This window comes from Lactuca serriola, chromosome 7 (assembly GCF_051521515.1).
Source record: "Lactuca serriola cultivar US96UC23 chromosome 7, Lser_US96UC23_V15, whole genome shotgun sequence".
Classification (NCBI taxonomy): domain Eukaryota; kingdom Viridiplantae; phylum Streptophyta; class Magnoliopsida; order Asterales; family Asteraceae; genus Lactuca; species Lactuca serriola.
In genome coordinates this window covers 44,144,757-44,160,155 of record NC_136414.1, presented here as the reverse complement: position 1 = coordinate 44,160,155, position 15,399 = coordinate 44,144,757, and the positions used below count along the sequence as shown (strand labels likewise).

Sequence of the window (15,399 nt, the reverse complement as noted above, 5' to 3'; positions counted from 1 at the left end):
GTGGGAGATTGTTGGATTAGGTGTCTAAGCCCATAACTATTTTTGGTATGTGCTTGATTTTATTATGAGCATGGTCCTTTTGGGTTGCCTTCACTCATGCAACTTGATAAGATGACAAGAGGAGAGAGAGTAGGATTTATTATATGAATAATAAATTGATACTCAAAATGGTTATATAAATATATTATAAGATTAATATATTATTTGGAAATCATATTATTTAATTAGTATTGATCAGGAATTAATTTGGAATTAATTTAGTGATCAAAAGAGACTGATTAAATTAAGGGGACTGATATTGCAAATCACTGATAGTTGCGATTGGGCTGATAGATCACCTTGGAATAAAGTTTGGGTGAATTCTATGGGAAGCCCATAAAGAATTCGTCCAAGGAGTATTCTAGAAGGTGTCCATGGGCTGATTAGGGCTTAAGCAGTCATATTAGGGTTTCCACCTAAAACCCTAGAAGCCACAAGTATAAATAGACCCCTTGCCTTGTGAAAATCGGATCTATGCTTCAAGAAACCCTAGAGGGCCGATTTCATCCTCTCTCCTAAAGTCTTCCATTGCAAGAGTGTTTGTGACTCCATTAGAGGTGCAACAATTGGGGCACTAAGCTTTCAAGAGTTAAGGACTTTGTGGATTGTTCTTGTTATTGTTACATAACAAGAAAGGTAAGCTTTTAACCTTAGTTTACATGTCAAATTCGAATTGTGTATGCTAGTCCATTAGGGTTTTAGCTTTGAATTATTATTGCATGTACAATTAGAGAAAAATCTAGATCCAAAACTTTAGGGTTATATGTGCACCATATGATTGATGTAATGCTCAAAACCCATCAAAACCAAGCACCGACGACTTTATAGTGATTTGGATCCCTTAACACATTGTTTTTTAATCCAACTTAAGGGAAGTGAAGAGAATCACAAAATATATATATATATATATATATATATATATATATATATATATATATATATATATTCCCCATTTTTTTTAAACGGAATTAAAAAGAAAATAAGAAAATATAAATCATGATCTTGTCTTCTGTCTCCTCCCAAATTGGAGGAATTTGGAGGGAAATATGTGAGATATTTGTTTATGGATTATAAATAAGAGATTGTCTTTGTAAACTTTTTTTTTTTCTAACTTATCAACGTTAAAATGTAATTTCCTCTAACTTTTTCTTCCCATTTTATTTCTCTTTCTTAATTTTCTCTATTTTTCTTCTCATTTTATTTCTCTTTCTTTTCTTTCTTTATTAAAACTCGAAACTAGGTGTAAAAGTGGTGAAATTGGGACGAAAACATTGTTATCTCCTCATCTATCCACTATACTCCAAAATACAATTTCATTTATTTTTTTCTCATTTATTTCCTCTTATATTCTTTATTTTATATTAAAACTCGGAACTAAGTGTAAAGGAGGTAGAGTGGAAGAGGGACACAACCATTGTCGTCTCCTCGCCTATCCACTATAGACCACCCTCCACCCGAGTTACGGGTCATGCCCCGAATAAGAACTATCCTTTTAATATAACAATTGATTTTTTAACGGTTGGTTGGTTGTCAAAAAATAAATTTACCAAATTAGTTAATTAGCTTTGGCCTCGGGAAGTGGACAAACCCATTGTCATCTCCTCACTATAGTCCAAAATACAATTTCCTTGGTTTCTTGTTCTCATTCTATTTCCTCTTTCTTTTCTTTCTTTTTACTAAAACTCGAAACTAGATGTAAAGATGCCAAAATGGAAATGGGACAAAACCATTGTCATCTTCTCGCCTATCCACTATATAGTCCATGAATAACAACTATCCCTTTAAAATAATAATTGATTTTTATTTTTTGAACTGCTAGTCGTTGCTTAAAATTTAATTCATCAAAGTTAGTTAATCAACTTATGCACGGGTTGCATCCAAGACATCTAATCTAAGAGGCTTTTATTTCTACCAAATGGGTTAATCTCGTATATAAAAATTTGAATACACTTCAATTAAAAGAATAGAATGTAATGTTTTATTGTTACTAATATATAATTAATCTATCGAAAACATTAGTTAATCTATCAAAACCAGCAATTTCGAACGAAAGTGTAAAGACCAATTGACAAAAAAATTATATATATAACACAAAAAAATTAAAAAAAAATTAAAAAATATATTTTACTCGATAATACAACACCAAATGAATAAAATTTCTTTTGGAGAAATTAATCAATCCAAATTTTGTTTGTTAATATCAACCAAAAGGATCCAAATCCTTGTTATAATTTTCTGCTTCTTCTTCACCACCCAAGAAACCCTGGTTCAACAACATGCTTATGGGATCAACCTCTATCTCTCCTAAACCTGAAAAGAAATCGTCCGGTTGACCACCACCACCTCCACCTTGATCCGGCAACTCCGGTCGGTACCCTTGAGCAGGAAAACTTCCTTCCAATACTTGTAATTCATCTTTCACCTCAAGCCTTACCCCCACTAGGGTTGAGCCTTCATCTTCTGTTGTTTCTATTTGTGGTGGTTGTTCCGTGGTGGTGGTGGACTTTGGTGGTTGTGGGGTTCTGGTGGAGCCGGCGAGGGCATTTCTTTGAGTAGGCCATGGATGGTTGTGTTCAGAGGTGTAGGTGATGACCAACATGTTAGGGTCTGTGCGACTTCTTTCCACTTGTTTTCTTGCTGAGCAACCCTTCGAGCTACTGCATCTGTAATAGCCTCTGAATATATGCATGAAAATTCAATTAGATTTTGATAACAATTAGTTAAAAAAAGTAAAATCCCCTATTAACATTTAAAGTATCGGAAACAGATAATTGGCGTGAAAATATTTAGAAATTAGGGACAAGTTAATAATCTACGTGAAAGACATCTTATTTTTCTAGACATATAATTTGGTTTTTAAGATATTTTATTTGGTTGAATTGGTATTGTTTTCCAAAAAAATAAATTATAAATAATTTATTATAACTTGACTAAAAAGACATCTCATTTTACCATATAAACGTCCTAATTAAATTTGAAATATTTTTATTGATTGAAAATGAATTGTTTTTTGAAAAAACTATATTATAAATAGTTGATTATATGATGAATTTTAATTACTTTGTATTTATTTTAAAATAAAAAAAAATTGAGTAGGTTGAAAGGAATGTAAAAATTAGATTTTCATGTGTTATATGATAGAAGACATGAAAATAATTAATTATTCCACGGTTCTTGAGAATTTATATACATGGTTGATGATCTTAATTACAAATTACATGATGGATTTAACTTATATACATAATTTGATGACTTTAATTACAAAATGGAAGCTGAATTCTAGTCTTAACAATAATAACAGGTTTTTATATAGTGTATAATCCATTAAAAAATAATTTGTTATGTGAATTTATGTATGGCAAAAATGGTTAAATGTATATTATATAATCATGTTTTACTGTTATTGATTTATTTTATTTTTTTGACAAATTTACATCATGAAAAGTCAAAAAACAATTATTTTAAATTTCTTACAAGTTTTTACCCATTTTGAAATGAGGTTGATTTCTTATATATTTATAAATTTATAAAATCATAGTAACAACTTAAAAATCATTGTATAAATCAGAATAAAAGCTATTTTGGATTGAAATGGTACATAAAAGATAAAAATGGTTACATAGACAGACATTTAACCATAAAAAAGTCAATTTATTTTATTGATAATTTATCCATTTTCCAATGAAAACCCATAAATAGATGTCACAGTACATTCATATATTATCCATATATATAAAAAAAAATTAAATGATAATTTTATATGAGATGGGTGTATGTGTAGTTGTGTACCTTGGATATGGAGACCCTTTAATAGGCTTCTGGCCGTACTTCCTCCAGGCCCAAAGGTCCGACGGCACCACTTCGCCGGTGGGTCTACTATTTGCAGGTGCTGGAGCCGGTATGCACACTACTTTCTTCGCCTGACTCTTCCTGCCCATTTAACCATGGTTACTATAACTACCCAATTGTTCAAATAGTATCTGATTTGATATACATTTTAATTAAAATAATTAACTATGTATTATATATAACATATATTTTTTAATAACGACGATATACATAAAGTAAAAAAGTTTATGATCCAAAACTAAATTTTCTTATTATATTATTAATGAACTTTATGTCTACATTTTATGAAGAAATAGTATATAAATAATTTGGTCCATCATCAGTAGGAGTATAGCTATTTTATTATTATTATTTTTTTGTTTGGGTCATATTTTCGTTGGCAAAACTCCGATAATATTTTAATATTTTTTTTTATCAGTTTACAGTTTAATCCTAATATTTATTTTTTGATCATATAAGTTCCAATTATCTAGTTTTATATGATAATCTGTCATTTTCTGTTGAAAAAATAAAGACTTTTTTCATTAATTTGGACAAAATAAAAAATAATCATGACTAGTCTATTTAAAAAAAAAATTGAAATTAAACCATAAACCGGTCTACAATATTAACACTTTATCGCGTCTTAATGGTTAATCAGTCAAAGAGTTACTTGGAAACCCATAAAAAAATACATAAAGTATTAAAATGTAGACATTACTAAGTATATATTAAAATGTAGAGATTACTAAGTAGTTGGTAGACTTATTAAAAAACACTCACAACTCCAATATTAAAAACTATTGAAAATTTTATTCAAATAGTAAAAAGCTTTTAAATACACTACAATTGAAAATGCTTTTACATAAGGACTTATCTAACCCAACATATTTTTTGTATAAAATATAGGTAACCATTTTTCAATTCAACATCATTTTTTACAAAAAACTTAATTTTATAAATAATATTACACCAATTTTAGTATCATAGTATTCATTAATACTAAAAATGTTATATATATATATATATATATATATATATATATATATATATATATATATATATATATATATATATATGCTCTAAAACTTTAAGGGTTTGTCTGATATAACAAAATGGAACAATGAAAAAAGTAAAATGGACAATAAATTAAAATGAAAGATAAAAAAAATTTATAAATAGAAAAACGAATAAAGTAAAACTAATAATATATAAAATAATGTTATTTTGAAATTAGTTAAAAAATAGTATTTCTAATCTAAAAAGGCTATAAAACAAAACAAACAAGGTATCATTAACTCTTAAAATATAATTAAAATAAAAAATATTTATTTAAGGTATTGAACTTTTTTTTAAATAAAGTTTATTGAAGATTATATGGATAAAATTAATTTATAATTATATTATATATATCTTTCTACATATTCCTTAAAAAAACATACTTCATGTAATGAAAATTAATTCTAATGAAAAAACCGTATTATGTGAAGAAGAGAAAATGACTCTTGAGGGTAATTAATTTTTACGTTTGTACTCATTTGTTCCCTTTTTTTGTATTCAATATACCATCGAACTTGTTGTTGGTGTTTACCATAGCCTTTTTGACCGGCTTTTGACCTGTGATAGCCGGTCAAAGGGTTATGGTGAACACAAACAACAAGTTCGATGGTATATTGAGTACAAAAAAAGGAAATGGACCAAATGAAAACAAACGCAACAGTTGGTTACCCTCCTGATTCATTTTCCCTTTACTCATTTACAACAAATCCCACATCATCTCCTACTGATATTAATGACTTTATGAGATTCATTCTTGCTTCTCTTCAAAACATAACCAACGAAAGGACATTATTCATACATGTATAACTTTGTAATGCACTTGAATATTTATTAGGGGAATCTTGACTAAGCAGGCGCATTTCATGACTACATTTACATTTCCAATCAAATGATTTATCGTATCATGGATTCTAGACAAGTCTACAAACGAGTGGAATCACAAGTGCTATGATTTTTGAGTTTACTTAGCTTTAAGATCAAACTCATGGGATAAGATACAACATCAATATGTACAATATTATGGTGATGTGTCTACAAAAGCAACATGATATTGTACATATTGATGTTGTATCTTATCCCATGAGTTCGATCTTAAAGCTTAGTAAACTCAAAAATCACAGCACTTGTGATTCCGCTCGTTTGTGGACTTGTCTAGAATCCATGATACGATAAATCATTTGATTGGAAATGTAAATGTAGTTATGAAATGTGTCTGCTTAGTCAAGATTCTCCTAATAAATATTCAAGTGCATTACAAAGTTGTACATGTATGAATAATGTCCTTTCGTAGGTTATGTTTTGAAGAGAAGCAAGAATGAATCTCATAAAGTCATTAATATCAGTAGGAGATGATGTGAGATTTGTTGTAAATGAGTAAAGGGAAAATGAATCAGGAGGGTAACCAACTGTTGCGTTTGTTCTCATTTGGTCCTTTTCCTTTTTTTTGTACTCAATATACCATCGAACTTGTTGTTTGTGTTCACCATAACCCTTTGACCGGCTATCACAGGTCAAAAGCCGGTCAAAAGGGCTATGGTAAACACCAACAACAAGTTCGATGGTATATTGAATACAAAAAAAGGACAAAATGAGTACAAACGCAAAAGTTAATTACCCTCAAGAGTCATTTTCCTATGTGAAGAATGCTTCAATTCATTCATTTGTGAGAACCACACATTAATTTTTTTTTAATATGGCCAAATGTTTCATATTATTTCTTTTGATTATTGCATATTAAACAATCCGGGAACTACATTTATTGTTAAATTGTAATTTAAATAAAATATAAAATAAACATGTAAATATTTAAAACGGGTTGAAGAATTGACATCATGTCATTAAACTTGGTTTGCGTTAATAGAAAATATCAAAAAAAAATTTGTTTCATCAATCATTTTAAATTATGTGGCCTGTTCCATAGACAGATTTCCTATATATTCCGGGATACCATTCAAAAAAAATTTAGTAGTGTAATATTTTTCAGAATTTTTTTTCTTATTATATGTTACGTGATTTTTTATGTTGCGGATGCCCTTTTACTTGTCCGGATACCCTTTTAATTTGATCATGAATCCGCCGCTAGTGTGTTTGGAATTTATAGTTTATCTTTTTTTTTTCTTATTCACTGATAACTTATATATATATATATATATATATATATATATATATATATATATATATATATATATATATATATTATATATATATATATATATATATATATATATATATATATATACTAGTTGTGAGACCTGTATGTTATACGGGTTGGATAAAATAAAAAGAAATTAAATATGAAGGTTTAAATAAAAATTTATTTAAATTTGAAATTTAAAATTTGAATTTAAAAGGAAACATATTAAATACTATATGATTTGTAATATTGTAATTTATTGGTTATTTCAATTAAAACAATTATTAATTAAGGTGTAAATATGATGTATTAATTAAGAAAGATAAAAAAAATGAGAAAATGACAAATGAAAAAAACATTTATTAAAAATACCAAAAATGACAAGTGTCAAAACTCATTAGAGATTGACATGTGATAAAAAAAAACTTTCATTTATTAAGGAGGATATATATATATATATATATATATATATATATATATATATATATATATATATATATATATATATAATTAAAGTAGGTGTACATATATTTATAACATTGGGTAACGCATTAAAATATGGATATTTGAATTGATAAAAAAACAACTAATTTCTAAATTGATAAAACATAGAAATAAATTATTAGCCCATAGGATAAAGATATACATTTACTAAGAATTTAGTAAAGTGGAATTGAAACCTTTTTTCTTTTTGCATTCCTAATCAAATGTTGCATTTAACTTTAAAATTATCTAATAATTACTTTTTAAAATTTTGATCATACATTTAAAAGAATTAAAAAAAAAACGAAACAAAAATAAATTAAGATTGTAAACGTAATCAAAGAGACAAAATGAGAGCTTGGTGATACAAAAAGAATGAACGAAACAAAAGGTGAAAAAGTGCAAAGTAAAAAAATACCTGAGACCACAAAAAATGCAAAATAAAAAGCTGATGGAAACTTAAAATTCCATTTCATATGTTGTCACTGTTTGGTGACAGTGAACTCACGTTCAATCATGATATGACATATTAAGAACTATTGAGCTTCAAATCTAACATCAACTTGTCTTAAATTACTTATTTTTTATTATGAAATAAAAAAATATATGTATTTTTTTTACTTCTTTTTAAATATAATATTCATTATTCAGCTCTATTTAATATATTTATTAAATATGTATTCTTTGTTTATTTTATTAAAATAAATTTAACAAAATATTAATAATTAAATTACATGTCGAATCTGTATTTTTTTAAATAGTGATTGTTCTCTTCGTTTGATGAAATTTTAATATCGAGCCTAACACCTACTCTAAATGAATATTTGGCCATCAATTAATTACTTATTTGATATGTCTTTTAATACATATAAAAATAAATAAACTTTGAGATTAGAAAAGTAACAAAAAGAAGCTCAGAAAAATGCTATACTTTCTAATAAATCCATTCTATAATGCAATCGTCAATATTTGTTTTGTTAGATAACAGAAAGATCCAACAAAAACAATTCTCGATGCTATAGTATTCAACATTTTAGTTGTTCAATAAAATAAAATAAAAATAAAAGAGTAGATATAATATCTCCATAATATAATACAATAAGTAAAATGTATACCAAGAGGCATATAGCCTAATGGGTTGTAAACTTGTAATTAAGGTGTCCTTAGTCATTTGTATTTGTAAACTTGTAACTAAGGTGTCCTTAGTCATTTGTATTTGTATGAGTTAGATTATGTTTGACATCTAAAAAAACTAAATATAACTGAAAAGTTGGTTGTTAAATATTTGTTGAAAAGCTACTTGATACTTGATAATAAAAGTTATATGTGAATTTATAAGATAGCTGATAAAAAATTATATTTGTTAAAAATAACTGATAAGTTAGCTAAAATATATAAAATACATTTAGTATATTGAATTTTCTATAACTAATTAAACGTATAGTAGAATATATTTAAAAAAAAAAAAAACTCTTGAAAAGCTAGTCTAAAGATGCTTTGAAGTGCTTTTCAATCAGCTAATTGATTTTTTGAAAAAACCAAAAATTCTTGGTTTTTTTGGAAAACACATTTTTTTGTTTGCTTTTTGTTTAAAAAGTTAATGTTTGTAAACATTTTTTTTAATTTATTGACTTTTTGAAAAGCAAATAAGTTAATAAAAGTTAGTTTTTAAAAAATATTTGGATTAGCTTTATAGTGGAAAAAATCAATAAATTAATAAGTTAAAAAATATTTGGTTAGCTTATACATGTAAAATAATCATTTTTCAAAATTAATAAGTCAATGTCATAAAAAGTTTGCAAATATAAATTTTGACTAATTAAAAACTCATTTTCAAAGGCTTAAGTAGAAATTGTTTTAAAAGGACTTTTTCATTTATCAAACACTTTTTAAAACTTATTTGAGTTTTTAAAAATTCAATAAGTTAATAAGGAGTTTTTAAATGAAATTTAAACATGCTCTAGTTCATTTTGAAAAACACTTGCAAACACCCTCTAAGTAACTTTTTTTTAAAAGCTAGCTTGTAGTATTTTTTCTTTTTTTTTTATTTGTCAGACATTACAATTTTAAAAAACTTAAAAGATAAGTTTATTTATCAGTTACTGATTGTTCAAAATACTCAATAAATAATATATGTAAACCATAACCTTTTGAGTTTTTATTTAAAACGAACTTATCATTAGAAAAGTGAAAAATAGAAAGATTTGTGGAAAAATGAAAAATAATAATTCCGAAATAACGCAAACAAATATTTAATCAGAATTATATGTTCCAGGTAAAATAAAATGTTAATAATTATGACTATATTTTATTTTTTATTTTTATAAGATATATAAAAATAGATCAATCACAAACTTGGAAAATGTTACTGATATATATGAATAGATCAATGATATTATATATTTAAAATCTTAACTTTCAATAATGTCTAGATAATAAATTTTAAATCTATCCTTGAAAAAACTATAATCAAAATATTAAAATAGCTATTAAATAATACTATCAAACAAATACTGTTGATAATGTTGTGAAAAGTAAAGTATACCATATATAAATCATTTTTGAGTTTTTGATTTAGATGACATAGACAATAAGTAACAACATCACGGTTTTGTAATATACTGTATTTCTCTATTTTTGTAAATGAAATGAAACATAGGAAAAGTACGTTTTTGAAATATCCATAAAAAAGATAATCAAAATAAATTAATCTTGAAATTTTATGAATTACAGATACAATTTTTGCACAGAAAACTATACATTTGAAATAAAATACTAAGCATAAAGAATCTTCTGAATTACAAAATATTGAATTTTTAGTATAGATTTTTAAATTTTTATTTCTAATTTTAGCTTGTAAATTAACAAGTCTTTAATAAATCGTATTATTATCATGTGTGTTTTTAAGGATCGCTTAGACTTCCAACGAAGCCATTTATATCGAATTCATTGTTATTATACACTATGCAAGACTTTTTACCATCATTATTATTATATAAAATACGTAAATGTATCTAATGGATTAAAAATTGTCATAGAAGTTGTAAAAGTGAGTTAAAAATTATATGTGTATCAGTTATGAAGCAATATACATGCGATCTTCCTATATATTATTTCATTGAAGCAGTTTCCAATAAGAAAGAATTTAATATGTGCAGGGTATCAAGTTGTTTACCTTCTCTTGATGCCCGGATTTCGCGGGGATGAGATCTGTAAGGTGGTGGAGGAAGTTTCCAGCAAACAGCGTTTTGATGAAGCAGCAGCAGCAGCAGAAGAAGAAGAATTAGAAGATGTGATGATATCATTATTTGAAGAAAAAGTTGACTTTGCAGCATTTGGTGAAATCTGCAGCATCTTTGAAAATATATTATGATTATGGTTATGGTTATGGTTATCCTTGATCTTGTGATCATCAAACCCTAAATGTGTTCTTGTTGCTGGAGTAGGTTGTTCAAGTTCATCTAAACTGTTTCCAAAGAAGCATGGAATTGAAGTTCCTTCATGAACGAGTGGATCTGCAAGAAGACTGGTGAAGGGTTGACCAAAACCAGCTTGATCATGGATTCTTGTTGACTTTTGGATCATCTGTGGTTCTTGATCAGATTGATCAAAGTATTGCCAATCTGAAACCCCCGGAGGATCGCCGGAGTTGACACTGCCTGGCCGGAAAATATCTGCTAAATCACCAAGATAGTTGTTCTCCATTATCAACCAATGGGAAGAAGATCAAGAATTAACCTCAAGAAAATTTGGCTGTGACCAACCAGATTTCTGTGGTTTTTGCACCAAACAGACGTGAAGGTTTGAAGAATGAAGATGCAGCTGATGTAGCTCTTTCTTTTTTGTTTACATGTGGAGATGATGAGTTCTTGAAGGGTGTTGAAAGAGACAGTTTTTAGGGTTTGGAAGAAAGAGATGAAAGTAGAAAGAGAAAGAGTCGCTGACTTTTCACACATATGACAGTTCTATTCCATACGCAAAGAGAAGGAAAAAAGGGTTTGTATATTAGATTCATGATTAGTTAATGGGGATTTTTAGATGGCCATAATCTGACTGAGATATGTGGATTATTTTATATAGTTTTGCAATATACATTTGCGATTATGATATATATATTTATTATTTCTTGACAAAACTTCAAAAATGGTCCCTGTGGTTTTCGAAAATATCAAGTTTAGTCCCTAAGTTCAAAAAACCTCATAGATCGCCACTTTGGTTTCAAAACTTTTAACATTTAGTCATTCCGGCTCACTCCGTTACCATTTAACCGTTAAGTTCGGGGTATTTTTGTCATTTCATTACCCAGGGACCATTTATGAGGTTTTCTATTACTTTTTTTAAAATAAATAAATAAATTTAATATGTAAGGGTCCCACCTCTCTCTCTCTCTCTCTCTCTCTCTCTCTCTCTCTCTCTCTCTCTCTCTCTCTCTCTCTCTCTCTCTCTCCTGTTTTCTTCTTCGTCTAGCACCACACAAACACCCCAATACTTGCTATTGTTGTCCCCATTTCTTCTTCATTAGACTGCCATGACTCACCCACCGGAGGTGGGTGGTCCTCCTTTTGCCAGAAAATGCGAAGATGAGAAGGAGGAGGTTGTTGCCTCCATCCCAACCTCCAACAGATCCCTTCCCGTCGAAGCTCAACCCCCAAACACCCCACTACTCACTAATGTAACCTACCGGTGACCAAAACAATTCCGTCGGGGACTTCTCTAGTCGAAGGTGACTACCGGTGAGCCAAAGCACTACCTCCGCAATCTCAACCTCTCTTTCCTCCTCCTGTTCTGATAATTAATCACTACCTCTGTTGTTGTTATGACCACTAAACACCATCGAACACTACCTTCCAGTCGTGACCCACCATCACCGCCACTGTTGTGAAGTTCGATTACCACCAAGTTCTCCCCTCCTCCACTTGAACAAGTCTTGATTTGAGCAAGAACAAGAACAATTCCTTCATAACCAACTTTTTCATATGGGTGTTTGTTTTTTTTTCAACGATCTTTGTGGGTTTTTAAGAATAAACGCCTGTGACTTCGTTTCTTAAGAATAAACAATATTGATCGGAAAATAATACCTCTAATTCCGGTAATAGATCCTTCACGGCTTCGTATACATCGAGAATTTTGAACAGTCTCTCTAGTGCTCTGCTCCCCATGGCGATTCCATTAGCGAAATTAAGCAGCTCCATGGTGGAAACCCTACATACATCCATGAAGGAGAGATCGGCGACGTCTTCTATAGAGAGAGAGAGAGAGAGAGAGAGAGAGAAAGAGAGAGAGGTGGGACCCTTGCATATTAAATTTATTTATTTATTTTTAAAAAAGTAATAGAAAACCTCATAAATGGTCCCTGGGTAATGAAATGACAAAAATGCCCCTGACTTAACGGTTAAATGGTAACGGAGTGAGCCCGAAGAACCAAATGTTAAAAGTTTTGAAACCACAGGGACAATCTATGAGGTTTTTTGAACTTAGGGACTAAACTTGATATTTTCGAAAACCACAGGGACCATTTTTGAAGTTTTGTCTTATTTCTTTATTAGTCTTTTCATCTTGTTAAGAGTTTATTTTACGGTTTAAAAAAAAAAGTAAAAAAGACGGGAAATTCCAAAAATAAAAAAGTCAAAAATATATTGACAACATTCATTTTGTTTGGTACGTAAAAAAATGAAAGCTAACTTGGTTACGTTTTATATATTTATAATATCGAATTTTGTTTTTCAATAATTTTGTTTACTTCAAAACTATCATAATGTGGTTACCCGAAGTTATAATATTTTTAATTAATTCTCTAAACTTTCAATTTTTATACTATTTAGCATTTTAATAGGTTTCAACTGATTTCTTGGTTGCCACTTCACACGTGGGTAGATTTGGTACTAATGTGACATCTAGAAGCAAAATAACATCATTCGTCTTCTCTCATGACGTTTTCTTTCGTATGTTTCTCTTGTCTCGTCTTTTGTCCTTCAAGAACGCTTCGTCGTCTCCCTTTTTCTCGTCTCCTCTCCTCTCGTTATAGAAGGCTTCATGTGACATCCTCTTTTAAGCGAAGGTAAAGCATTGATCACCATGTATTTGATTTTTCCTTCTACCCATTAGAAATCAGAAGGCAAACTCAAGAACCAATTGCTAGGTATCTTTCCTATCGATTTTGTTCTTGTAAAGTTGATATAGTCAATCGATATTTGAAGCACAACAAGAATGAGAAAATACTTATTATATTACATACGATTCAAAAGAAAATACTACACATCCATTTTTCAAAAAGATCAAAAACAAAACAACTAACAAGCTTAACATATCCATGTTATTGCCAAAAATATACTAAACAAAACACAAACTTCACTTCCTTCATAAAGCCATGGGGTTGTCAATCATGTTAATTTATAGTCTTTATAGGGCCTTTTACACACACACACACACACACACACACACACATATATATATATATATATATATATATATATATATATATCCTTGCAATACAATACCCTAATGGAGAGGGCTTTTACCACATTTAACATGGTATCAAGCTAGGGTTTCTAAACCCCTTCATTCTCACGTACGGCGCCTCTCTAAGTCCAAAAAAAAAATTATGCCATGATATGTTCTCTTCTTGTTCACTCTCTTAGTCGGCTTCTTCATTGTGGACTGCCCTCCTTTTTTATCGTCCCGGTGCTTCACATCTGCCTCGATTTATGTAAGACTGAAACCTTTGCACAACTCCTGCCCCACGCTTCCATTTGTTGCATGCCTTACATACTATCGTGACAGCCTATTATGTCCACCATACCAGCTTCTTCATCGACCACCATTACATCCAAACTGAATTTGGTTTGTTCACTTACCAATGTTTATAACCAGTTCAATTTTAAACTGAATGTTGATGGTTCACAATACAAGTTATAGAGGAAAATCTTTTCTAACATGTGCCATGGAAAAATGAGTTATGGTTACTTATCGGGCAAGTCAAAACCCACTAGTAATGATGATGAGGAAAGGTTCTCAATTGATGCACACATAAAGTCCTGGTTCTACAGCACATGTGATCCTAGTCTTCTCCAAATTATTTGTAGTGATGATTGTTCTGCTAAAGATCTTTGGGATAAACTTCATGAATTTTTTCGCAACAATAAGATGTTCGAAATGTTACAGCTTCAAGATCAGTTTCGTAATACAAAGAAAGGCTCCAACTTCATCACTGAATTCTGCCACACTCTCAAGAACCTTGCAGATGATCTTAAGGATGTTGACTCGCCCATCACCGATATTGAACTTGTGATGCAAAACCTTTGCCAATTCCCTCCCTCGTACCACAACATCGTTGATGTCATCACAAACACCAAGTCGTTCCCATCATTTTTTGAAGCCAAAAACATGTTGCTCATACATGAGTCTCGTGAAGCTTCATCTAATTCACTTCTTGACTCCAATGTGACTCAAAACTCGGCACTTTTCTCATCCTCCAACAATTCTGGAAGATCCAAAAAACGTTGGTCAAAAAATCGGAACACACAACGGAACTCCACTAAACCTAGATCTCATGTTGGACAAACTGATTTGCAGCAGAATTTTGCTGGATTTTTGGGACATGCTCCAATTCCTGCTTACGGTCCCGGACCAACAGCCTCCATGCAATAGTTTCAGAAGCTGCACCCTTTGCAGCCTCTGTTTCCTGCACATCAAAAAAATTTCTCGCAGCAACCCTTTCTGTCTCAACACCCACAACATGGCCCAACTCCGGTCCCATCGCCCCATGGCTTGCAGGCCATGCCCCAACAGTCCCTCGGTCAGCTCCCTTCTTCGACGACAACAGACTTCATCCTTACTGTTGTCCAATAGTCGCATGC

General features: G+C 29.8%; 1 protein-coding gene across 1 annotated transcript; it reads right to left on the bottom strand.

Annotated features, from left to right (window-relative positions):
- Nucleotides 1-2,104: 2,104 nt before the first annotated feature.
- On the bottom strand, nucleotides 2,105-11,560 carry LOC145063321 (putative WRKY transcription factor 14). Its single transcript, XM_079010912.1, has 3 exons — nucleotides 10,719-11,560; nucleotides 3,829-3,969; nucleotides 2,105-2,714 (listed from the first exon to the last, which is right to left on the bottom strand). Exons 1-3 carry the CDS (start codon nucleotides 11,246-11,248, stop codon nucleotides 2,240-2,242), a joined length of 1,146 nt encoding a protein of 381 aa, XP_078867038.1. The 5' UTR covers nucleotides 11,249-11,560; the 3' UTR covers nucleotides 2,105-2,239.
- Between the last annotated feature and the right edge of the window lie 3,839 nt (nucleotides 11,561-15,399).

What these genes read in the sequence shown, in the direction of transcription:
- LOC145063321 (XM_079010912.1), bottom strand. Translation starts at nt 11,248, where the DNA reads ATGGAGAACAACTATCTTGGTGATTTAGCAGATATTTTCCGGCCAGGC. An exon ending in AATCCGGGCATCAAGAGAAG is followed by an intron (nt 3,970 to 10,718) that starts GTAAACAACTTG and finishes TTAAATGGGCAG; the next exon opens with GAAGAGTCAGGCGAAGAAAG. An exon ending in AAAGGGTCTCCATATCCAAG is followed by an intron (nt 2,715 to 3,828) that starts GTACACAACTAC and finishes GCATATATTCAG; the next exon opens with AGGCTATTACAGATGCAGTA.